At 42.7% G+C, this 26,388-nt stretch overlaps 2 protein-coding genes and 1 long non-coding RNA gene across 6 annotated transcripts; 2 read left to right on the forward strand and 1 right to left on the reverse strand.

Moving 5' to 3' along the window:
• The first annotated feature begins 333 nt into the window (after positions 1-333).
• Positions 334-17,147, forward strand: cnih1 (cornichon family member 1). The gene is given in 5 exon segments (NM_001146437.1): positions 334-444; positions 3,404-3,472; positions 10,973-11,085; positions 13,353-13,496; positions 15,904-17,147. Coding segments are annotated over 5 exon segments (435 nt in total). The 5' UTR covers positions 334-363; the 3' UTR covers positions 15,932-17,147.
• A 558-nt stretch (positions 17,148-17,705) lies between these two features.
• cdkn3 (cyclin dependent kinase inhibitor 3) lies at positions 17,706-19,974 on the reverse strand. Of its 4 annotated transcripts, none has more exon segments than NM_001141141.1 (7): positions 17,706-17,911; positions 18,127-18,230; positions 18,326-18,357; positions 18,546-18,768; positions 19,100-19,200; positions 19,341-19,429; positions 19,868-19,941. In NM_001141141.1, coding segments are annotated over 6 exon segments (627 nt in total). In that variant the 5' UTR covers positions 19,421-19,429; positions 19,868-19,941; the 3' UTR covers positions 17,706-17,824.
• Positions 19,975-20,085: 111 nt separating this feature from the next.
• On the forward strand, positions 20,086-26,370 carry LOC145860057 (uncharacterized). Its single transcript, XR_014380145.1, has 3 exons — positions 20,086-20,317; positions 23,661-23,707; positions 24,039-26,370. It is a non-coding gene; the product is annotated as an uncharacterized LOC145860057 (long non-coding RNA).
• Positions 26,371-26,388: the final 18 nt, after the last annotated feature.

Here is a 26,388-nt window from a genome sequence, read left to right on the forward strand (position 1 = left end):
TCCCTCCCCTTCTCCCTCCCACCCTCCCTTCCCTCCCTCTGTCCTCCCTTCCTTCCTCCCTCCCACCCTCCCTCTGTCCTCCCTCCCTTCCTTCCTCCCTCCCTTCCTGTCCTCTGTCCCTCCCTTTCTCCCTCCCCCCTCCCTTCCCTCCCTCTGTCCTCCCTTCCTCCCTCCCACCCTCCCTCTGTCCTCCCTACCTCCCTCCCTTCCCGCCCTCTGTCCTCCCTCCCTCTGTCCTCCCTTCCCTCCCTTCCTCCCTTCCTCCTTCCCTTCCGGTCTGGTTTCTCTGCCATCAATCCATTCTGTAGTTTCTAACCTCTCCTGTGTCTAGCTACATCAGTCAGTAAGCTACACATACAAAAAATGGCGTTCACATTCGCGGCCTTTTGTTACATGCTTGCTCTATTGCTTACGGCTGCTCTTATTTTCTTCGCCATTTGGCATGTGAGTATATTGGTGTCTTAATCAAACAGTACGGTTTGAAAGTAAATGTAGGTATTATTATATAGATTATCCCAATGTTTTTGTTCTAAACTAGTGGCGAAACAGGCTTGTCAACCGTTAGCTAACCAAGAATGAATGGCACACACCAATTCGTGTTGTTGGACCGAAAATACTAAATCGTGTTTATATCCACGACCAGAATATATAGCCTAACTAGTTACCCAGAGACAAATGGGTAGCTATTTATTTTTACTCGAAATTTAAAACATATGATACGTAGCTAGCCACCCGTTAGCATTTAGCTAGCTTTTATACGGTAACGTCAGTTTCTGATTGCTAGCTAACGGTAGCTTCCTAGCTATATGGAGGTATCTAAACGGGTGGACACAGTAACGTCAGTTGGCCAACTAAGATAAGATGGCTAGCTAATATAATAATTAATTAAAGACTGTTGTTGGGATGCTAGTTATTAATCCACATGCCTGCATCATGTTTTAGCCCCTGTGCTGGCTGTACAAGCCGTTGTTGTAGCTAACGTTAGCTAGTACATTGTAAACAAACAGTTGGTTTTCCTCTCACTGAGCGGGCTGCAGGGTAGCCTAGTGGTTAGAGCAGTAACCAGCAGGTAGCCTAGTGGTTAGAGCAGTAACCAGCAGGTAGCCTAGTGGTTAGAGCAGTAACCAGCAGGGTAGCCTAGTGGTTAGAGCAGTAACCAGCAGGTAGCCTAGTGGTTAGAGCAGTAACCAGCAGGTAGGCTAGTGGTTAGAGCAGTAACCAGCAGGGTAGCCTAGTGGTTAGAGCAGTAACCAGCAGGGTAGCCTAGTGGTTAGAGCAGTAACCAGCAGGGTAGCCTAGTGGTTAGAGCAGTAACCAGCAGGGTAGCCTAGTGGTTAGAGCAGTAACCAGCAGGGTAGCCTAGTGGTTAGAGCAGTAACCAGCAGGGTAGCCTAGTGGTTAGAGCAGTAACCAGCAGGGTAGCCTAGTGGTTAGAGCAGTAACCAGCAGGGTAGCCTAGTGGTTAGAGCAGTAACCAGCAGGGTAGCCTAGTGGTTAGAGCCGTAACCAGCAGGGTAGCCTAGTGGTTAGAGCAGTAACCAGCAGGGTAGCCTAGTGGTTAGAGCAGTAACCAGCAGGGTAGCCTAGTGGTTAGAGCAGTAACCAGCAGGGTAGCCTAGTGGTTAGAGCAGTAACCAGCAGATAGCCTAGTGGTTAGAGCAGTAACCAGCAGATAGCCTAGTGGTTAGAGCAGTAACCAGCAGATAGCCTAGTGGTTAGAGCAGTAACCAGCAGATAGCCTAGTGGTTAGAGCAGTAACCAGCAGATAGCCTAGTGGTTAGAGCAGCAGTAACCAGCAGGTAGCCTAGTGGTTAGAGCAGCAGTAACCAGCAGGTAGCCTAGTGGTTACAGCAGTAACCAGCAGGTAGCCTAGTGGTTAGAGCAGTAACCAGCAGGTAGCCTAGTGGTTAGAGCAGTAACCAGCAGGTAGCCTAGTGGTTAGAGCAGTAACCAGCAGGTAGCCTAGTGGTTAGAGCAGTAATCAGCAGGTAGCCTAGTGGTTAGAGCAGTAATCAGCAGGTAGCCTAGTGGTTAGAGCAGTAACCAGCAGGTAGCCTAGTGGTTAGAGCAGTAACCAGCAGGTAGCCTAGTGGTTAGAGCAGTAACCAGCAGGTAGCCTAGTGGTTAGAGCAGTAACCAGCAGGTAGCCTAGTGGTTAGAGCAGTAACCAGCAGGTAGCCTAGTGGTTAGAGCAGTAACCAGCAGGTAGCCTAGTGGTTAGAGCAGTAACCAGCAGGTAGCCTAGTGGTTAGAGCAGTAACCAGCAGGTAGCCTAGTGGTTAGAGCAGTAACCAGCAGGTAGCCTAGTGGTTAGAGCAGTAACCAGCAGGTAGCCTAGTGGTTAGAGCAGTAACCAGCAGGTAGCCTAGTGGTTAGAGCAGTAACCAGCAGGTAGCCTAGTGGTTAGAGCAGTAACCAGCAGGTAGCCTAGTGGTTAGAGCAGTAACCAGCAGGTAGCCTAGTGGTTAGAGCAGTAACCAGCAGGTAGCCTAGTGGTTAGAGCAGTAACCAGCAGGTAGCCTAGTGGTTAGAGCGTTGGACTAGTAACCGGCAGGTAGCCTAGTGGTTAGAGCGTTGGACTAGTAACCGGCAGGTAGCCTAGTGGTTAGTGCGTTGGACTAGTAACCGGCAGGTAGCCTAGTGGTTAGAGCGTTGGACTAGTAACCGGCAGGTAGCCTAGTGGTTAGAGCGTTGGACTAGTAACCGGCAGGTAGCCTAGTGGTTAGAGCGTTGGACTAGTAACCGGCAGGTAGCCTAGTGGTTAGAGCGTTGGACTAGTAACCGGCAGTTAGCCTAGTGGTTAGTGTGTTGGACTAGTAACCGGCAGGTAGCCTAGTGGTTAGAGCGTTGGACTAGTAACCAGCAGGTAGCCTAGTGGTTAGGGCGTTGGACAAGTAACCTGAAAGGTTGCTGGATCGAATCCCCGAGCTGACAAGGTAAAAATCTGTTGTTCTGCTCCTGAACAAGGCAGTTAACCCACAATAAGAATCTGTTCTTAACTGACTTGCCTCGTTAAATAAAGATAAAATAAAAACTGTTAATGGCCATAGAGCGCCACAGTGGACGTGTCTGAATAACCATAAAACCTAGCGGTCGAACAGGGAAATGATTCCAATCGTTTTTTCCACCATTAATTTTCCCCATAGGGGATTTTAGAAACACTTAAAATAAGGGCTGTGTTTCATGTAGGTTTACCCTGGCGTGACGTTTTGATAACCATGTAAATCTCTCTCGGACAAGGTTGATTTTTTTTTTTACTCTATTAGACTATTTACGCTCAGATTCAAAAATGCCAATCTTGATGATTTGCAATCGTTGTTTTTGATTAATGATGCCGTTGTCTCTGTCATACAAGATGTGGGATGAAGTCATTTACTTAAACATATGTTCTCTTTCTCTACAGATAATTGCATTTGATGAACTGAAGACTGATTACAAGAATCCCATAGATCAATGTAACACATTGAATCCGGTAAGTAAAACATGTATGGTTGCAGGTGATGTCTTACTCCTGGCTTCTTTGACCAAATGCTGATATGCTTTCTATAATGCGTGTAGTAGGATGGATGAGGTTACGGCCTAGTGGTCACACTAAGGATGGATGAGGTTAAGGATGGATGAGGTTACGGCCTAGTGGTCACACTAAGGATGGATGAGGTTACGGCCTAGTGGTCACACTAAGGAGGGATGAGGTTACGGCCTAGTGGTCACACTAAGGAGGGATGAGGTTACGGCCTAGTGGTCACACTAAGGAGGGATGAGGTTACGGCCTAGTGGTCACACTAAGGAGGGATGAGGTTACGGCCTAGTGGTCACATTAAGGATGGATGAGGTTACGGCCTAGTGGTCACACTAAGGATGGATGAGGTTACGGCCTAGTGGTCACACTAAGGATGGATGAGGTTACGGCCTAGTGGTCACACTAAGGAGGGATGAGGTTACGGCCTAGTGGTCACACTAAGGAGGGATGAGGTTACGGCCTAGTGGTCACACTAAGGATGGATGAGGTTACGGCCTAGTGGTCACACTAAGGAGGGATGAGGTTAAGGATGGTCACACTAAGGAGGGATGAGGTTAAGGATGGATGAGGTTACGGCCTAGTGGTCACACTAAGGATGGATGAGGTTAAGGATGGATGAGGTTACGGCCTAGTGGTCACACTAAGGAGGGATGAGGTTAAGGATGGATGAGGTTACGGCCTAGTGGTCACACTAAGGAGGGATGAGGTTAAGGATGGATGAGGTTACAGCCTAGTGGTCACACTAAGGATGGATGAGGTTACGGCCTAGTGGTCACACTAAGGATGGATGAGGTTACGGCCTAGTGGTCACACTAAGGAGGGATGAGGTTACGGCCTAGTGGTCACACTAAGGATAGATGAGGTTACGGCCTAGTGGTCACACTAAGGAGGGATGAGGTTACGGCCTAGTGGTCACACTAAGGATGGATGAGGTTACGGCCTAGTGGTCACACTAAGGAGGGATGAGGTTACGGCCTAGTGGTCACACTAAGGAGGGATGAGGTTACGGCCTAGTGGTCACACTAAGGATGGATGAGGTTACGGCCTAGTGGTCACACTAAGGAGGGATGAGGTTACGGCCTAGTGGTCACACTAAGGAGGGATGAGGTTACGGCCTAGTGGTCACACTAAGGAGGGATGAGGTTACGGCCTAGTGGTCACACTAAGGAGGGATGAGGTTACGGCCTAGTGGTCACACTAAGGATGGATGAGGTTACGGCCTAGTGGTCACACTAAGGAGGGATGAGGTTACGGCCTAGTGGTCACACTAAGGATGGATGAGGTTACGGCCTAGTGGTCACACTAAGGATGGATGAGGTTACGGCCTAGTGGTCACACTAAGGAGGGATGAGGTTACGGCCTAGTGGTCACACTAAGGATGGATGAGGTTACGGCCTAGTGGTCACACTAAGGAGGGATGAGGTTACGGCCTAGTGGTCACACTAAGGATGGATGAGGTTACGGCCTAGTGGTCACACTAAGGATGGATGAGGTTACGGCCTAGTGGTCACACTAAGGATGGATGAGGTTACGGCCTAGTGGTCACACTAAGGAGGGATGAGGTTACGGCCTAGTGGTCACACTAAGGATGGATGAGGTTACGGCCTAGTGGTCACACTAAGGAGGGATGAGGTTACGGCCTAGTGGTCACACTAAGGATGGATTTCTCTGCTGCACTGTTATGCTTCATTCCAACCTGAGTATTTGACTGTTAATCTACAGTGATCTTGTCAGTTGTCAAACTCCTAACACATTTTTTTTTTTTATCTACAATTTTTATCGGCATAAAGACAGTTGAAAAGGTCAAAAAGATTAAAAGAGTCAAAATTGCGTTGAAGGTTTGTACCAATCTTCGATTATAAAATGCCAGTTTCGGTTTCAAGTTCAGTCTCCAGTCTGTCATTCTGCACGGGGGGGAGGAGTGTTTGCAAACGTCTTTTCAGTGAACAATTCTCAGAATAGCTGTCCTCGTTGGACTCATTTACATCAGGGTTATGGATTGAAGTCTCAGCTTTCTGTGCTCATTGATATTACAAAATGTCTTGGCATAGCCAAACCCGGCTCAGTGCCGTTTTATAGGATGTTAGACCTCGACTCGGACTAACAATCCTCAAGAGTTGAGTCCCGTGATGAAGTTTAAACTGTCAGATTTCATTACCACTTCTCCCTTTTTGTTCTTTGTCATGCCTGAGTCAGTAGCATACCAGTCATGTACACATGTTACTACGCTGCATTGCTTCCTGTGTGTGTGTGTGCGCACCTTTTTGTATCACCAAGCCCATTTTCCCCATGAGATATAGATCCTTCACGATTGGAGAGTACAGTAGCTTATAGGATAGACTTACCGTAGTTTCAACCACTTTTACCAGCCTGCTATGTTTCTATGTGTGTAACTGGCTTTTCATTGCTTCAGATTTCATATGTTAAAGCGTAAGGAAAGGGGTGAAAACTGGGATGAAACGTTTTTTGTGTACGCTTTCATTTATAATCATTAAGGAAGTGTATCCCAAACGGCACCCTATTCCCTATTTAGTGCACTACTTTTGACCAAGGCCCCCATAGGGAGCAGGGTGCCATTTGGGACGCACACCAAGAGGGGCCTTGGTCCGTAGGAAGTGTAGTTTATTTGTATTACACTGGAAGAGGGTTCCTCAAAAGCATTGGGATGTGCGGAGACGCATCAATGTAGGTACCAATGTTATTGACTATATAACACTACGTACGTACAGATGTTAACTGAAAAGACTTGCAAATGCTCAGAACATGCATGATTCTATACAACCTACCCTTTTGTTTCCATATAGTGTTGTGATAAGAATACTCTTGTAATATCCCCAATATTAAAATGAACCATTAGACCTATTTATTCACTAGTTGGCCGAGGATTTAATGGGAATACTCTTTATTTCCCAAGGAGAGATTTTAAGTAGGGCCAAGCCTACATTTTAATAGGTTAGGTTATAATTCAATATTTAAAGAAGGAGTACTCTAATTGCCCTGACTGGTCTCCGACAGTTGAACAGGCGTTAGAAAGGATATTTTATGGGATTAAATTAACTGTGGATCTCAGGACTGGTTAATCTGTACTGTATTACTGTGGATCTCAGGACTGGTTAATCTGTACTGTATTACTGTGGATCTCTGGACTGGTTAATCTGTGTTGTATTACTGTGGATCTCAGGACTGGTTAATCTGTGTTGTATTACTGTGGATCTCAGGACTGGTTAATCTGTACTGTATTACTGTGAATCTCAGGACTGGTTAATCTGTACTGTATTACTGTGGATCTCAGGACTGGTTAATCTGTACTGTATTACTGTGGATCTCAGGACTGGTTAATCTGTACTGTATTACTGTGGATCTCAGGACTGGTTAATCTGTGTTGTATTACTGTGGATCTCAGGACTGGTTAATCTGTGTTGTATTACTGTGGATCTCAGGACTGGTTAATCTGTACTGTATTACTGTGGATCTCAGGACTGGTTAATCTGTGTTGTATTACTGTGGATCTCAGGATTGGTTAATCTGTACTGTATTACTGTGGATCTCAGGACTGGTTAATCTGTACTGTATTACTGTGGATCTTAGGACTGGTTAATCTGTACTGTATTACTGTGGATCTCAGGACTGGTTAATCTGTACTGTATTACTGTGGATCTCAGGACTGGTTAATCTGTACTGTATTACTGTGGATCTCAGGACTGGTTAATCTGTACTGTATTACTGTGGATCTCAGGACTGGTTAATCTGTGTTGTATTACTGTGGATCTCAGGATTGGTTAATCTGTACTGTATTACTGTGGATCTCAGGACTGGTTAATCTGTACTGTATTACTGTGGATCTTAGGACTGGTTAATCTGTACTGTATTACTGTGGATCTCAGGACTGGTTAATCTGTACTGTATTACTGTGGATCTCAGGACTGGTTAATCTGTACTGTATTACTGTGGATCTCAGGACTGGTTAATCTGTACTGTATTACTGTGGATCTCAGGACTGGTTAATCTGTACTGTATTACTGTGGATCTCAGGACTGGTTAATCTGTACTGTATTACTGTGGATCTCTGGACTGGTTAATCTGTACTGTATTACTGTGGATCTCTGGACTGGTAAATTTGTACTGTATTACTGTGGATCTCAGGACCGGTTAATCTGTACTGTATTACTGTGGATCTCAGCACTGGTTAATCGGTGCTGTATTATTGTGGATCTCTGGACTGGTTAATCGGTACTGTATTACTGTGGATCTCAGGACTGGTTAATCGGTACTGTATTACTGTGGATCTCTGGACTGGTTAATCTGTACTGTATTACTGTGGATCTCAGGACTGGTTAATCGGTGCTGTATTACTGTGGATCTCAGGACTGGTTAATCTGTGTTGTATTACTGTGGATCTCAGGACTGGTTAATCTGTACTGTATTACTGTGGATCTCAGGACTGGTTAATCGGTGCTGTATTACTGTGGATCTCTGGACTGGTTAATCGGTGCTGTATTACTGTGGATCTCAGGACTGGTTAATCGGTGCTGTATTACTGTGGATCTCAGGACTGGTTAATCGGTGCTGTATTACTGTGGATCTCTGGACTGGTTAATCGGTGCTGTATTACTGTGGATCTCTGGACTGGTTAATCGGTGCTGTATTACTGTGGATCTCTGGACTGGTTAATCGGTGCTGTATTACTGTGGATCTCTGGACTGGTTAATCGGTGCTGTATTACTGTGGATCTCTGGACTGGTTAATCGGTGCTGTATTACCCTGGCCTGGATCATTCAGAGTTGTTGTGGTACCACAACACTACTGCCTTTGTATGCCTTAACTAGTCCAAGGTTACCAGTTTTTAAAGCAGCAGCATAAGAATCATTTCTAAGTTGTCAAAATAAAGTAGTCCTGTAAAATGCTGAGAATTTTCATCCCAAATTGCTTGACCGTCATGCTTTCTAGACTAGCGTTTCGGAGTTTAAGAGTTGTTGTGTAAACACAACGACAGTAGATTTGACTAGACTTTGGCTCAAGCCTATATATGGTCACCTCGGGGTTTGGAACAGATGGCTGTAGAATCTTACTTACACCCTCTAGATAAACATTATGTAGGAATCACTGATTGGATAGTAAAGACGGGTAGCGTTACCTTACATAAAACATGAATTCACCTAGGCATAGGGTGAATCTCAAATGGCACCTTACTCCCCATATTAGTGCACCACTTTTGACCATGGCCCTTTAGACCAGAGCCTTATGGGCCCTAGTCAAAAGTAGGGCACTGTGTAGGGAATATAGTGTGAGTTCTAGTTCTGTTCAAGATGGGCGCTGCGTCACAGACCTGCAGATTTGAGTTCACGGGTTTAATCTTGAGTAACCAAATTTGCCCGTAATAGTTCGGTTTTCTCCTATGGGCAACATCGTATAGTCTGTGTCCCAAATGGCACCCTATTCCCTATATAGTGCACTACTTTTGACCATAGTCCCTATAGCAAATAGGGTTCCATTTAGGACGCAGACCCTAAAACCTTCTACTACGTTACGCTCTTGTGTAACATAAAATCTCCTTCCACATGTTTTTTAAATGTAGCAATACAGTGCAGGGATGAAACCCACTGTGTCCTCCATCTCCCCCCCCCCCCCCCCCCCCCCCCCTCCATCTGTGGGAAGTGGCGGGTCATCCTGAACCACCCCTCATTGGTGAAATGCATGGCTTCCATGTAGTGATTCCATCTGCCCCTCCTCCTCCTCCTCCTCCTCACAAGCCTGAGCCTACACCAGATGACGTCACAGTAACCCTGTCCTATGGGACAGACAGACGGGAGAGAACTGCGTCCCAAAAGGCACCCTATTCCCTACACGGTGCACTACTTTTGACCAGGCCGGGGCCCATAGAGTAACCATAGGGCTTTGTTCTAAAGTAGTGCACTTTATTATTTTTTTTTATAGGGAATGAGTTGCCATTTGGACGCAGCCTAGGTGTGAGTTGATTCCTCCGGTCTGGTGTCCTCTCTCTGGTCCAAACCTATGATTATGATGCATGTTCCATATCGTATGTCTCTTGGTAGTGCATGAATGGTGAAAGATGCATTCTGTTCTCTGCCCTGCTAACCACCCCCAAGGTCTTGTGCAATGAGCATCTACTGTATGATGTATAGTAATGTAAACGTGTGATCAAATCATTAACAATGTGTGTGTGTGTGCTCGGGGAGGGGGGGGAGGACTGTCTCTTCAAAATGTTGATCAAATCTGACTGTTAGTTCCAATGTCTACTTAGTTCATGTTCATGGTGTCCTGTGCACTTTATTGCTCTGGTCATATATTTATTAACATCAATTGTAAAGCAATCTGAGAGATTTTGAGATGTCTATTTCCTGATTTATAGGTGTATTCTACAGTCTATTTCAGTTTATAACGAGTCAGTTTAATATCTGAAATCTGTAGACCGGTCTGAGGCAGCCTACAGAGACTCCTCCTGACTCTAGTCCAATCTGTAGACCGGTCTGAGGCAGCCTACAGAGACTCTTCCTGACTCTAGTCCAATCTGTAGACCGGTCTGAGGCAGCCTACAGAGACTCTTCCTGACTCTAGTCCAATCTGTAGACCGGTCTGAGGCAGCCTACAGAGACTCTTCCTGACTCTAGTCCAATCTGTAGACCGGTCTGAGGCAGCCTACAGAGACTCCTCCTGACTCTAGTCCAATCTGTAGACCGGTCTGAGGCAGCCTTCAGAGACTCCTCCTGACTCTAGTCCAATCTGTAGACCAGTCTGAGGCAGCCTTCAGAGACTCTTCCTGACTCTAGTCCAATCTGTAGACCGGTCTGAGGCAGCCTACAGAGACTCTTCCTGACTCTAGTCCAATCTGTAGACCGGTCTGAGGCAGCCTTCAGAGACTCTTCCTGACTCTAGTCCAATCTGTAGACCGGTCTGAGGCAGCCTACAGAGACTCTTCCTGACTCTAGTCCAATCTGTAGACCGGTCTGAGGCAGCCTTCAGAGACTCCTCCTGACTCTAGTCCAATCTGTAGACCGGTCTGAGGCAGCCTACAGAGACTCCTCCTGACTCTAGTCCAATCTGTAGACCGGTCTGAGGCAGCCTACAGAGACTCCTCCTGACTCTAGTCCAATCTGTAGACCGGTCTGAGGCAGCCTACAGAGACTCCTCCTGACTCTAGTCCAATCTGTAGACCGGTCTGAGGCAGCCTTCAGAGACTCTTCCTGACTCTAGTCCAATCTGTAGACCGGTCTGAGGCAGCCTTCAGAGACTCCTCCTGACTCTAGTCCAATCTGTAGACCGGTCTGAGGCAGCCTACAGAGACTCCTCCTGACTCTAGTCCAATCTGTAGACCGGTCTGAGGCAGCCTACAGAGACTCTTCCTGACTCTAGTCTTGTTCGTATGACTCCCTCAGTATAAGGCTAATAATGTGTTGTTTACTAATGTTGTTGTTGTTTACATGCTCCTCCCAGCTTGTGCTCCCGGAGTATCTCATCCATGTGTTTTTCTGCGTGATGTTCCTGTGTGCTGCTGAGTGGCTCACCCTAGGCCTCAACATGCCACTGCTGGCCTACCACGTCTGGAGGTATGTACACGTCCAGAACAATCTTCACTTTGACCCGGGATTCAATCCTTGGGAGCGCTGTCGACCTATGTGCTTTTTTTAAAGGCAATGTTTCCGCGTCGGCATATATCACATTAATGGAAAAACGCTGCAGATGTCAACATCAATCTGAAATGAACCTTTTTTTTTTTTAAATGTCAAGTTGGATCAGATTGAATACAAGCTTTACATTACAACATTCTAACCCTTAGATATTCCCGCTGCAACATAGACCCTTACAGCTGCTATTGTCATTTTTTCACGATTTGTTGAAAACAACTTGATTTAATCTCGACCTGGGTGACTGATTTTTCTGCTTGGGTTATGCTGCCGTTTTGTGATGCTGCCTTTCAGGGTTTTTAGTTTAGTTTCTACAGAAACCAGTGTAATTGACTTAGAAACCAAGCTGAACACAGCTATTTGTACTGTTTCAATGCTGGTATGCAGAAATACTTCATTTCTTTTCTATAAGTAAATGTGTAATGCGTTCCTTTAGTTATGAGTAAATAGCTGTGTTTGAATACCCATACTAACATACTGTATACTACATACTTAATTAATGAGTATATACTATACTGTAAACAAACGGTATCCTTTCAGTTGAGCGTACTAGCACTAAGTCTGTCTACCGGAAGTTGATGCTGTTGCCATGCAACCTCTTGCTAGCTTTTTAGCATAACAAATGACTAGCTAGATATTTTACGACTTCGGGTGTGTTTGTAAATTCAATCTGAAGTGCCAGTGCGCGCTCAGGGCATTTGTAAATTCAGAGCATGTCCCTCTCGGAGAGAGACTAGCTACTTCCAGACACAAATTACCATTTTACTTTCCCTAGCAGAGCTGGTTAGGCTGTTTTCATGTTATCCAGAGCGTTGGTGACTAACTTAATTATGCTTTTTTTGCCGACGTTTACCGACACCGGCCATTCAACTGGTGTTGCACGTTCGTAAATTCGTCAGTTATTCTGAGCTCTGGCACACTAAGACGAAAGTGGTCTGAAATCGGAGTAGATAGCCAGAGGTAATTTATGTCCATTGAGAAGGCACAATGATTTTACCACTTAGCTAAGAATGACTTGAGTAATCAAGTCAATAAACTTTGGGTAGTTAGTTAGGTATCATGTAGTTAATATACTGGCAAGTTCCATCTTTTGGTAGCCAACTAGCGTTAGCTAGCTAGCTAACATACAGGTACATACTGCTGTAATGATATGCTATGTGGTTCGTAAGGCTAGCTAGCTAACATACAGGTACATACCGCTGTAATGATATGCTATGTGGTTCGTAAGGCTAGCTAGCTAACATACAGGTACATACTGCTGTAATGATATGCTATGTGGTTCGTAAGGCTAGCTAGCTAACATACAGGTACATACTGCTGTAATGATATGCTATGTGGTTCGTAAGGCTAGCGTAGCTAACATACGGGAACACCCTGCTGTAATGATATGCTATGTGGTTCGTAAGGCTAGCTAGCTAACATACAGGTACATACTGCTGTAATGATATGCTATGTGGTTCGTAAGGCTAGCTAGCTAACATACAGGTACATACTGCTGTAATGCTATGCGTAAGGCTAGCTAGTTAACATACAGGTACATACTGCTGTAATGCTATGCTATGCGTAAGGATAGCTAGTTAACATACAGGTACATACTGCTGTAATGCTATGCGTAAGGCTAGCTAGTTAACATACAGGTACATACTGCTGTAATGCTATGCGTAAGGCTAGCTAGTTAACATACAGGTACATACTGCTGTAATGCTATGCGTAAGGATAGCGTAGGCAAAAAAAATTGTCGGCCAACATAACGTGTAGCTTATTTGAAAAGTCACTACTTGATTACACTGCTCAACATTTGTCATTAGTTAAAGCGATGAATTTGTATTCCGCTCTCGTCGGACTTCGGCTTCATATTTTCCGACATTTTCTTCAAATCTGAAAACGTTATTAAGCCACGCCAAATTTTCTGAAGAATTGCATTATGGGCCCTAAAAGCATGGAAATAGTGTCCACTGCTTGTATACTTTGTATTTTGGCGAATGTAGTACGACATCTGGGAACTTTTAGCATACTACCCATCTATACTATGACCAATAAGCATACTACGTACTCAAATTACATCACAAATAGTGCGGTTAGTATGAGTATTCGAACACAGCTAATGTCTCGTGTTTTCATGCAGGTATAAATGTTTCATATGTTTCATAAAGGTATATCATACATTTGTCTCGTGTGTTTTTCTGAAGGTATATGAGCCGGCCGGTGATGAGTGGTCCAGGTCTCTATGATCCAACAACAATCATGAACGCTGACATCCTGGCTTTCTGTCAAAAGGAGGGCTGGTGCAAACTGGCCTTCTACCTCCTCTCCTTCTTCTACTATCTCTATGGGTATGTTATTATCTCTACCTCCTCTACTATCTCTACGGGTATGTTATTATCTCTACCTCCTCTACTATCTCTATGGGTATGTTATTATCTCTACCTCCTCTACTATCTCTATGGGTATGTTATTATCTCTACCTCCTCTACTATCTCTACGGGTATGTTATTATCTCTACCTCCTCTACTATCTCTATGGGTATGTTATTATCTCTACCTCCTCTACTATCTCTATGGGTATGTTATTATCTCTACCTCCTCTACTATCTCTACGGGTATGTTATTATCTCTACCTCCTCTACTATCTCTATGGGTATGTTATTATCTCTACCTCTACTATCTCTATGGGTATGTTATTATCTCTACCTCCTCTACTATCTCTACGGGTATGTTATTATCTCTACCTCCTCTACTATCTCTACGGGTATGTTATTATCTCTACCTCCTCTACTATCTCTATGGGTATGTTATTATCTCTACCTCCTCTACTATCTCTATGGGTATGTTATTATCTCTACCTCCTCTACTATCTCTACGGGTATGTTATTATCTCTACCTCCTCTACTATCTCTACGGGTATGTTATTATCTCTACCTCCTCTACTATCTCTATGGGTATGTTATTATCTCTACCTCCTCTACTATCTCTACGGGTATGTTATTATCTCTACCTCTACTATCTCTACGGGTATGTTATTATCTCTACCTCCTCTACTATCTCTACGGGTATGTTATTATCTCTACCTCCTCTACTATCTCTACGGGTATGTTATCTCTACCTCCTCTACTATCTCTACGGGTATGTTATTATCTCTACCTCCTCTACTATCTCTATGGGTATGTTATTATCTCTACCTCCTCTACTATCTCTATGGGTATGTTATTATCTCTACCTCTACTATCTCTACGGGTATGTTATTATCTCTACCTCCTCTACTATCTCTATGGGTATGTTATTATCTCTACCTCCTCTACTATCTCTATGGGTATGTTATTATCTCTACCTCTACTATCTCTACGGGTATGTTATTATCTCTACCTCCTCTACTATCTCTATGGGTATGTTATTATCTCTACTATCTCTATGGGTATGTTATTATCTCTACCTCTACTATCTCTATGGGTATGTTATTATCTCTACCTCTACGGGTATGTTATTATCTCTACCTCCTCTACTATCTCTACGGGTATGTTATTATCTCTACCTCCTCTACTATCTCTTTGGGTATGTTATTATCTCTACCTCTACTATCTCTACGGGTATGTTATTATCTCTACCTCCTCTACTATCTCTACGGGTATGTTATTATCTCTACCTCCTCTACTATCTCTACGGGTATGTTATTATCTCTACCTCCTCTACTATCTCTACGGGTATGTTATTATCTCTACCTCCTCTACTATCTCTACGGGTATGTTATTATCTCTACCTCCTCTACTATCTCTACGGGTATGTTATTATCTCTACCTCCTCTATGGGTATGTTATTATCTCTACCTCCTCTACTATCTCTACGGGTATGTTATTATCTCTACCTCCTCTACTATCTCTACGGGTATGTTATTATCTCTACCTCCTCTACTATCTCTTTGGGTATGTTATTATCTCTACCTCTACTATCTCTACGGGTATGTTATTATCTCTACCTCCTCTACTATCTCTACGGGTATGTTATTATCTCTACCTCCTCTACTATCTCTACGGGTATGTTATTATCTCTACCTCCTCTACTATCTCTACGGGTATGTTATTATCTCTACCTCCTCTACTATCTCTATGGGTATGTTATTATCTCTACCTCCTCTACTATCTCTACGGGTATGTTATTATCTCTACCTCCTCTACTATCTCTACGGGTATGTTATTATCTCTACCTCCTCTACTATCTCTACGGGTATGTTATTATCTCTACCTCCTCTACTATCTCTACGGGTATGTTATTATCTCTACCTCCTCTACTATCTCTACGGGTATGTTATTATCTCTACCTCCTCTACTATCTCTACGGGTATGTTATTATCTCTACCTCCTCTACTATCTCTACGGGTATGTTATTATCTCTACCTCCTCTACTATCTCTACGGGTATGTTATTATCTCTACCTCCTCTACTATCTCTATGGGTATGTTATTATCTCTACCTCCTCTACTATCTCTACGGGTATCTGCCTATTCAAGGCTGTCTGGTTTTCCTTTGTTTTTAAGTGTTACTTGCCCTTTATAGTAAATGCACTGAAAATCTTACAAGAGCTCATCTTCTCTGTTTCAAATAATTATCCTAATGAATATCACACCGTTAAGTCATGTCAGTATTTTTTTTATCCAGTCTTCACTCCAGGCGATACGCCAGAGAATCGATGTAAACATCAACACCTTAAACAATGCTCTTTATTTTCATGATATTTTTTTCTCTAACAGGATGATCTACGTGTTGGTGAGCTCTTAGAGGTCAGAGGAAGGATCTGCATGTACGAGATGAAACACTGTGGTTTTAGTGGAGAAGCTGAAACCGGGACCTGCAGGAAGACTGACCATTTACCACAGAGTGATACAAGATGTCCGCCGTTTCAACCGGATGGACTAAACCCCCCCCCACCCAGCACAGAGCAGAGCGGCCATTACTATACAAAAAATACTTCTCCCTCTTTTTTATCTTCAATTTGGGTCACAGCTTTCCTCTCGTTCATAGTTTTAGTCAGTCCACTGAATGCTGTCTGAGAGGAAGACAGACCGTTGGATTCTTTTCCATTATGTGATTATCTGATGCTTTAAAATTGATTTCAAATAGTTTATCATGTTTTTTTTTGGACACCCTCCCTACTTTTGACTGTTTACAAATTAGAAGAGATTCTGTTATGATCAGCATCGTCAGTTATATTCAGAGCTGTATTGCTGATTTAATAAATGCTGTATTAAGGTATTTTGGATGTGAATTATATGCCAAGCTTGTGAAAATTATTTTGTGTTGGGGTTATCATAATTACATGGTTATTCAATTGTAGAATATTAAATACTTTTCCTGCCCAGACACATTTGAAAACTAGAACTCACCTAAATAGGTGTGTGTGTGTATAAAGGGTTGAGTCTTATCTTGATCACCTGATGGAGAATGTGTTGCCAGACTGGGACAATCAGAATGGTTGTCTTATATCTTAAACTATTTCATAGATTTTTTTTTTAGGTTTACCATGCTTTCTGAAGACTTATCATTCTACTTTTTGTAGCCCTTGTTATACATACTTGCTTTTAATAAGGGGTGTTTTTGTCTGTAGATGCTAATAGGCTATTTGATGTGACGCTACAGCAATCCCAAGTAGACATTTCTGAAATGTGTGATCATAAAAACGTTCCTGAGGCATATCTGTGTAACCTGTTATATACTCTCAAAACAACCAATTCCATAATGTACCTGTTGATTTGGCTTTACGTTATTGCATTGGCTTAAATGTAGATTTCAATTTTGGCTACCAAAAATATCAATTTATTTATTCGAGAATGTCTTTTGCAGAGTTTTACACTCCTATTATATTGGGACTGGATGTTGCTGGAGCAGTGATGTTTCTCTCAAACTTGCAGATTTCAGGATTTTTAATCAGGTTGTCTTTATTTGATTTCCATTTGCAAGAATGACAACTTTTTAAAAGATAAAGAATATTTATCCCAATGTCTTCTGTAATTGACTATTTTTCCCCCCAACCTGAAAAGTCATCAGGAAGTAAATTTCTTTCCTTCACTTTAATTTCCACATGTTCATACTAGAGTAGCTAATTTCACCAAGGAAAATATTCAAGTCTAAACACGTTTTAAAGGCAATGTTCTGAGAACTGCATATAATCGGCCCCATACGAAAAATGACCTTAGTCTTTAAAGCGGATCCTTCCACAGTACAGATTGAATCTAGACCCAAATCACAACTAGTGAATGACTCCAAATAAGCCTATGCCCAGTACACTGATGTGCACCAGATTGGTTTAATTTCCTGGCTCGATGGACAGAGCTGATCTACCATTATGCTGTACAAACGTGGAGTTCACGCCTCAGACAACAGTCCTGCTTAATAGAAGCCACTATTTGCTCATTTTGATTCAAATAGTTCTTGCAAACCCATATCACAGGCACTCATTCATCAATCACAATGTAAAGCAGATAGAGCACAACACGATAATCCCTAAAACTTTTAGTTTAAGAACAAAAGGGCTTAGAACAAACTACATCCTTTTAAAAAAGTGCTATAAGAGAACACATATCAAACCGTCAGAGAGGTTGATATTCATTCAATGCTTTTATTACTCCAAATTAATTTAAAAAGACAGAGCTCAGTTGATGAAGGGGAATAGTATCATCGTGACACCGATCGCTCTGAGACTGCTTTGGTTTCTTGGTAGGCAGAGTATTTTTCCCGGAACTCATGCAGGAAGTTGTATTGCTGATTGGGGAGAGAAAAAAAAGAGGAAATTATAACAGAAAATCTGGACAGACAATACATTAGTGGTTCCAGATCTGTTTCTGCTCTCTTGACAATGAATTTATGGCTCAGCAATGGAGCTGGCAAGAGCACAAACAGATCTGGGACCAGGCTTCAATAAGAGATTATTTTTATATATATTTTTTTATATAGAAAGATTAGAAGTGTCTCCTCACCTTGACTGTCTGAATGGCCCCACCCCCTCTGTGCTCTCTCAGGAGCTCGATGGCTTTGTTGGGAGTCATGGAGACGGACAGCTGAAGCAGCAGACAGGCAGCAACTGTTGAAGACAGATGGACAGAGACACCCGTTCAGAGTCATGTTGATGACGTTGAGGCAAAATGACTGACAAGCAAAAAAATAAATAATTCGTACTTAGTCCAGAGCGACCCAGGCCTCCATAACAACTGGCGAGAGAAGCACAGAATATTAGTAGTTAAACACTTGTTCGTTTTGTGAAGACAGGAACGTGCTACCGGCACTTTAAAAACAAACTAAAATTAATACATCAAGTCAAACAATGAACTTGTGAAAGGTGCATGATTTTATGGCATGACACCGTCTGTAATCCGAATTACTCCTCTTTCCTACTCACTGGATGACAGTCTTCCTGTTGTTGTGTAGGTTGGCTTGCAGTCCCTCCAGTATCTGGCAGCACTGCTGCAGTTCAGGGGTGCCCCCATCAGGGAAGGGCAGGTGGTGCACCACGAGCCCCTGTTGCCTGTAGGTCTCCAGCAAGCTAGGCACACGGTACTTATGGAGCTCTCCTCTGGTACAGAACACAAACACATCCTGCACCCCCTGGTTCTGCAGCTCACCTGGACAAAAAAGATGTGAAGATACTGTAGGCATGTGGACCAAATCCCCCCCCCCCCCCCCCTTATAAAAAAAAAAAAGCCACCCATAGGTAATAGGATGCCGTTTGGGGACACAATGTCAACAAGCGGATTCAGAACAACACTACAGTCACGTCGGCCTTGACTGCACCAAAAGACAGAGAGAAGATTTCCCCGCCTCCCCTCCCACTGACAATGATTACCCATGATGACAAAGACATAACAGTCCACAACTCATCCAGTCGCACCATAGCCTCTCAGGGGAATTAGCCTACTGTTAGGACACTTGATTCACAGAAATAGGTCAACTTACCAACATCTCTCAGTAAATTTCTTCTGATATCTTTGAATTTGCACCCTGGCAAAGGACATATGCCAAGAAACAGAGAACAGTCCACTATGGACAAGGGCAACCTGTCAGGGAGAATGGTTGATCAATGTTCTACCAGGTCCGTTAAACTATGTATAGATACATGGGTCACCTACTTGATCAGTGACATGTGTAACCAGGACAGTGACCTTTGCCCTGAGTCATGTGTCAGTTAGCAACTTGCCAGGAGATCTGGAAAGGTGTCAGATGCTCTTCACAAACGTCCTCTTCATCAGAGGATGAATCAAACTCACTGGTCCTCATTGTTTCTGTCTGAGGCAGGGTTGGAAGGAAGTTGTCAGTCACACACATTTTTAAAACGACATTAACAGCTAGCTAGCTAGTTACTGTAATGACAGAACAAGTAGGTGCACCGGGCTACTGGCGACCAAACACACAGACATATTCCATGTTTACATGACCGTCTTGGTCAAGTGCTGTTTCAAGTTAACTCCTGTAAGATCTCTCATATCTGTGTTAATGGGGAATCAGTGTTAGACATTAAATTGTTAGGTAGCTAGATAATAATTTGATATGAATGATAAACGAGCTAACGAACATTAGCCGGCTGACCTAGCTATGGAGTTACCATCGTGCTAGCTAGTTAACGCTAATGGAAAGCAAATTTATTTTTTTATTTTATTTTTAATGGCACCGTGAGAACATGAGCCTTAAGTTAATCAGACGCTAAAAATGAAAAACTTTTCTTACCAAATACACAATGAATTGACGTCCCAATCAATTTTGACAGATCGTTTTCATGAAAAGCTAGACAGCTACGATTTAAAAACAGACGAGCGTCCCAAGCCAGCCAATCAGATCCACGCTCTACTCGTCCACGCCCCGGAGTGCACTCGATGTACGGCGCGGAGTATCCCGGAGAGTCAAAACAACTCATTCGTTTATATTAAACGCAGGTTGTTCGTTTTGCGTGAACGCACCCAGGAGATACGAACTGTATCAAGGATCCGTCGGTGCATCATCCCCCCCCTTTTTTTTTGCACAAATGCACCTGTTACCAAAGGTTCAGGGCTCCTCCACAAGCGCAGTTCCAAATTCATGAAATGTCATTTTTTTTGGCTAAAATAAGTGGATTTGGATGGAGCAAATTTCACGCGATGAGATATTTCTTGATGATCTGAATGGCGGTGGCAAATAACGGTAAGATAACATTTATAGTATCATCAAATTGTTAGTAGAATTTCATTTGAAGATGTTTCATCCTTTTCTATCGGTAGGTTGACTTGATTTTAGACTACATAATTATTATAACTTTTACATGTAACTGTTATTTTTAAAGAACAAAGGTGATACATTGTAATTTCATATTAATGTTTTAAAACAGGATTTCAGATATCACTTTTTCTTTCCAGTGAACCTAATATATTAAAATAGAATAGAGAATAGAATTACTTATCAACTGGTTAACATCTGAAAACTTGTAGGTATTAACTGGTGTATGGGTTGTCTTTATGTTATAATCCTGTATCTGATCTGTCCTTCTGCTGTTAGGCTTAGAAGGAGGTAGTTTGGCCTCTGTCTTTCGCCCCTGCAGTGTAGAGCCGTTTGGCAGGTTAGTCACTTCCCCCTCACCAGGGGAATTGCTGGCAGGGGCAGTTCTAGCTTGGGTACTATAAACAGACACCGTCAGACCACTGACTAGAGTACAATAAGTATACTACATTTATGATTTGGTGCAGGTTTCCTTCTCGAAAAATATTTATCAAGACAGAGAGCAGGAAATAACATTCAGTCAGGTCGGCAGGACTATCAACTCGTTAATGTTGCACTTTGTATTTTATAATGAAATACTAAACTTTTATTCTATGGTTTTTTTTAACATGATTTATTGGGTCAGTCAGTGACTAGGTTAGTCAGGAACATAGAATCTATAGAAAGAGCTTTTAAACCCTGGCAATTTGAGTGATAAACTCATTCTATAGATGATATCTATATGGTTAGGAAGAGGTTACCGTGACTACAGAGAGAGCAGAGCAGACAGAGAGAAAATGAGGTTAAATGCCGGGTCTTTGTCACTGTTGTGTCCCTCCCTGATATCCAATCTGGGTTGGAGGATAGGAAGGATTCATTCCCAGAGGAATTATGGAGCTCTGCTCTCTGTGCTAACCTGTGATCTGAGAGGTAATGCCATGTTGAAGAGGATAAAACCTGTGATATTTATTGCTGGTGTGAATAGGCAAAGACATGGAGATGATTGTACTCCGGGTAGAGGGACACAGGAGAGAGACTGTTCCTCAGTTTACTGATCTTTAATCTTGATGGTAGGTTTAACATAAAGTTCAGGCTTCTGTACCATCGTTAAGCTGCTGTTGTCCAGTGTTGTGTGTGCGTACACTGTGGTCTGAAAGTTAAACGATCAAATAGAATCAATACAATGGTTTGACATCTTAGAATAAAGCACATATTAAGAAGCAAATAGCAAAAGCACTAGAGCTAAACAATTCTCCTCTGCTATGATAATACATATATAACACACACACACACACACACACACACACACACACACACACACACACACACACACACACACACACACACACACACACACACACACACACACACACACATACATACATACATACATACATATACAGTACCAGTCAAATGTTTGGACACACCTACTCATTCAAGGGTTTTTCTTTATTTTTTATTGTTTTCTACATTGTACAATAATAGTGAAGACATCGAAACTATGAAATAACACATATGGAATCATGTAGTAACCAAAAAAAGTGTTAAACAAATCAAAATATATTTTATATTTGAGATTCTGCAAAGTAGCCACCCTTGATGACAGCTTTGAAAACTCTTGACATTCTCTCAACCAGCTTCATGAGGTAGTCACCTGGAATGCATTTCAATTAACAGGTGTGCCTTGTTAAAAGTTCATTTGTGGAATTTCTTCCCATCTTAATGCGTTTGAGCCAATCAGTTGTGTTGTGACAAGGTAGGGGTGGTATACAGAAGATAGCCCTATTTGGTACAAGACAAAGTCCATACCAGCCTCAGAAATTGCAGCCCAAATAAATGCTTCACAGTGTTCAAGTAAAAGACACATCTCAACATCAACTGTTCAGAGGAGACTGCGTGAATCAGGCCTTCATGGTCGAATTGCTACAAAGAAACCACTACTAAAGGACACCAATAAGAAGAAGAGACTTGCTTGGACCAAGAAACATGAACAATGGACATTAGACCGGTGGACATCTGTCCTTTGGTCTGATGAGTCCAAATTTTAGATTTTTGGTTCCAACCGCTGTGTCTTTGTGAGATGCAGAGTAGGTGAACGGATGACCTCTGCATGTGTGGTTCCCACTGTGAAGCATGGAGGCGGAGGTGTGATGGTGTTTTGCTGGTGACATTGGCAGTGATTTATTTAGAATTCAAGGCACACTTAACCAGCGTTCTGCAGCGATATGCCATCCCATCTGGTTTGCGCTTAGTGGGACTATCATTTGTTTTTCAACAGGACAATGACCCAAAACACACCTCCAGTCTGTGTAAGGGATATTTGACCAAGAAGGAGAGTGATGGAGTGCTGCATCAAATGACCTGGCCTCCACAATCACCCGACCTCAACCCAATTGAGATGGTTTGGGATGAGTTGGACCACAGAGTGAAGGAAAAGCAGCCAACAGTGCTCAGTATATGTGGGAACTCCTTCTGTTGGACTGAAAAGCATTCCAGGTGAAGCTGGTTGAGAGAATGCCAAGAGTGTGCAAAACTGTCATCAAGGCAAAGGGTGGCTACTTTGAAGAATCTAAAATGTATTTTTATTTGTTTAACATTTTTTTAGTTACTACATGATTCCATAAGTGTTATTTCATAGTTTTGATGCCTTCACAATTATTCTACAATGTAGAAAATAGTAAGAAGAAAGAAAAACCCTTGAATCAGTAGGTGTGTCCAAACTTTTAACTGGTACTGTTTATATATATATATAATGATTCAAAACGAGACACAAAATGGCAACAACTTAGTTAGCTAGCCAGCTAATATGACAGGAAAAGTTAATTAGCAGGCATAAAAACAAGTGCATAAAATACTACATGACAAGAATATGACCAAAATAATGACAACTCCGTCAGAAAACATGAGGAAACAAATACTGTACTCACAGTTGTTACATTCATGCACAGTGAAGGGTATAACAGAAAGAAAACTGATTCCTCTCCACAGCCGCAGCCCTTAAGAAAAAAGATTACAGTTATAGTGTAGTATAACTCCAGTATGCTGTGTCCAAAATATATTTATTTTTTTACTTCAGTAATTTTGCAGTGTAACCGCAGTTAGAGTGCAGTATAACTGCAATTACACTGCAATTATTCTGCAATTACTGCAGTTACTGCACTTTTACTGCAGTTTCAAAACGGCCATCTTGTTTTTGTAAAAGCTGCTGAACTTAGGGATGAATGAACCCTCTGTGAGCCTGTGCTGAGCTGCCAGAGGTTTTGTTTATAAATGTTTGCTCTTCTTCCCACAGAGGTTATGAAGCCTCAGGAGGGAGAGCTTGTCAGTGAAATCTCCAAGGTATACCTGTTTACTCTCTGATTATCCTCCCTCACATATTAACTACCTCTGTGTATTCCCCATGTTTAAAACACACCCAAAGTCTGGGTTTGCATCCCAAACGGCACCCTATTCGCTATATAGTGCACTACTTTTGACCAGGGCTCCTATAGGGACTAGTGCACTATATTGGTAATAGGGAGCCATTTGGGATACTCGCTTCCTTCGGACCCCTGTTACATTATAGACCATCTCTGATACCTCTCATAGTTTCCTCAGCTTCATGTTGTAGCCTACACTGTATTGTGTTTTGTTGTGTTATCTAATTGAACGTTGATCTTTATGTTGACAGGCTGTGGAAACACTTTTCCTTTCTGAGGACAATGGCCACCTACACATCCAGGTTGTACAACTGATGCATAATGTATTTGACACAATAGTTGTAATATTACAACTGGATATATCTTTTTTATGTGAAACAATAGAAAGAGTTTGTCTGCACAATTATCATTTTTTTACGCAACCATTCTGTTATGTCTCCACAACGCTTGTGTAGTTACTTGTGTGCAGTAAAACTCTCCGTTTGTGTCACAACGGTTGTGCCAAATGTGTTCGTAAATCAGTTGTACAACACGAGTGTGTACAGGGCCAATAAAGTATGCATTGAGTTGATACAATGATTATGATTGTGCAATGGAGAGTTTGTCTGTTACACAAATGTTTACACAACCGTTGTGTAGCCTACTGTCTCTCTTTATTTATACAGAACAACAAAAATATAAACGCAACATGCAAGAATTGAAAAGATTTTACTGAGTTACAGACAGTTCATATAAGGAAATCAGTCAATTGAAATACATTAATTAGGCCCTAACCTATGGATTAAACATGACTGGGAATCTGTTGGTCACAGATAACGTAAAAAAAAAAAGTTAGGGGCGTGGATCAGGAAACCAGTCAGTATCTGGTGTGACCACTATTTGCCTCATGCAGCGTGACACATCTCCTTTACATAGAGTTGATCAGGCTGTTGATTGTGGAATGTTGTCTCAGTCCTCTTCAATGGCTATGTGAAGTTGCTGGATATTGGCGGGAACTGGAACACGCTGTCGTACACGTCGATCCAGAGCATCCCAAACATGCTCAATGGGTGACATGTCTGGTGAGTTTGCAGGCCATGGAAGAACTGCGACATGTTCAGCTTCCAGGAATTGTGTGCAGATCCTTGTTGACATGGGGGCTGTGCATTATCATGCTGAAACATGAGGTGATGGCGGTGGATGAATGGCACAACAATGGGTATGACGTTGTGTGGGCGAGCGGTTTGCTGATATCAACGTTGTGAACAGAGTGGTCCATGGTGGAGGTGGGGTTATGGTATGGGGCAGGCATAAGATACGGACAGTGAACACAATTGCATTTTATCGATGGCAATTTGAATGCACAGAGATACCATGACGAGATCATGAAGCCCACGTGGTCTGCGGTTGTGAGACCGGTTGGACGTACTGACAAATTCTCAAAAACAACGCTGGAGGCGGTAAAGAAATGAACATTAATTTAACATGGGGCTCCCGAGTGGCGCAGCGGTCTAAGGCACTGCATCTCAGTGAAAGAGGTGTCACTATAGTACCTGGTTCAAATCCAGGCTGTATCACATCCGGCTGTGATTGGGAGTCCCGTAGGGCGGTGCACAATTGTCCCAGCGTTGTCCGGTTTTGGCCGGAGTCGGCCGTCATTGTAAATAAGAATTTGTTCTTAACTGACTTGCCTGGTTAAATAAAGGTTACACATTGAATTCTCTGGCAACAGCTCTGGTGGACGTTCCTGCAGTCAGCACGCCAATTGCACTGCTCCCTCAAAACTGTAGCATTGTGTTGTATGACAAAAATGCACATTTTAGAGTTGCCTTTTGTTGTCCCCAGCACAAGGTGCACCTGTGTAATGATCATGCTGTTTAATCCGCTTCTTGATATGCCCCACCCGTTAGGTGGATGGATTATCTTGGCAAAGGAGAAATCCTCACTAACAGGGATGTAAACAAATTTGTGCACAAACATTTAGAGAAATAATATTTTTGTGCGTACGGAACATTTCTGGGATCTTTTATTTCAGTTTATGAAACATGGGACCAACACTTTACATGTTGCGTTTATATTTTTGTATGTTATTTTGCCTTTAATTAACCAAGTAAAAATGGGTTTCAATCCGATCGCGCCGACAATGTGGCTTTTAAAGGCAATGTTCCTCGTGCGCGGAGACTGTATTCACGGTAAACACTGTAGATGTCTTCTCAATTAGAAATTAGCCTACATTTAAAAGCCGCATTGTCGCAAACCCACGATCGGATTGAATCCTGGTCGAAGTAATTGAGATCACATGCTCTTTTACTATAACGACCTGACACTATCTATCCATTTCCTGTATCTGTTCATCCATCCATGTATCCATCCATCCATCCATGTATCCATCCATGTATCCATCCATCCATGTATCCATCCATCCATGTATCCATCCATCCATCCATTCATCCATCCATCCATGTATCCATCCATCCATCCATCCATCCATCCATCCATCCATCCATGTATTCATCCATCCATGTATACATCCATCCATCCATCCATGTATCCATCCATCCATGTATCCATCCATCCATGTATCCATCCATGTATTCATTCATCCATCCAGTCCATGTCATC

Source organism: Salmo salar, chromosome 01 (genome assembly GCF_965601325.2).
Source record: "Salmo salar chromosome 01, fSalSal1, whole genome shotgun sequence".
Taxonomy (NCBI): domain Eukaryota; kingdom Metazoa; phylum Chordata; class Actinopteri; order Salmoniformes; family Salmonidae; genus Salmo; species Salmo salar.

Excerpts from the sequence above, each read along its gene's own strand:
- cdkn3 (XM_014193228.3), bottom strand. The coding sequence starts at position 19,420 with ATGAGGACCAGTGAGTTTGATTCATCCTCTGATGAAGAGGACGTTTGT. Across the intron at positions 19,201-19,340 it reads ACACCTTTCCAGATCTCCTG|GTTGCCCTTGTCCATAGTGG; the intron begins GCAAGTTGCTAA and ends TCTCCCTGACAG. Across the intron at positions 18,231-18,325 it reads CCTGGGTCGCTCTGGACTAA|TTGCTGCCTGTCTGCTGCTT; the intron begins GTACGAATTATT and ends TGTCTTCAACAG.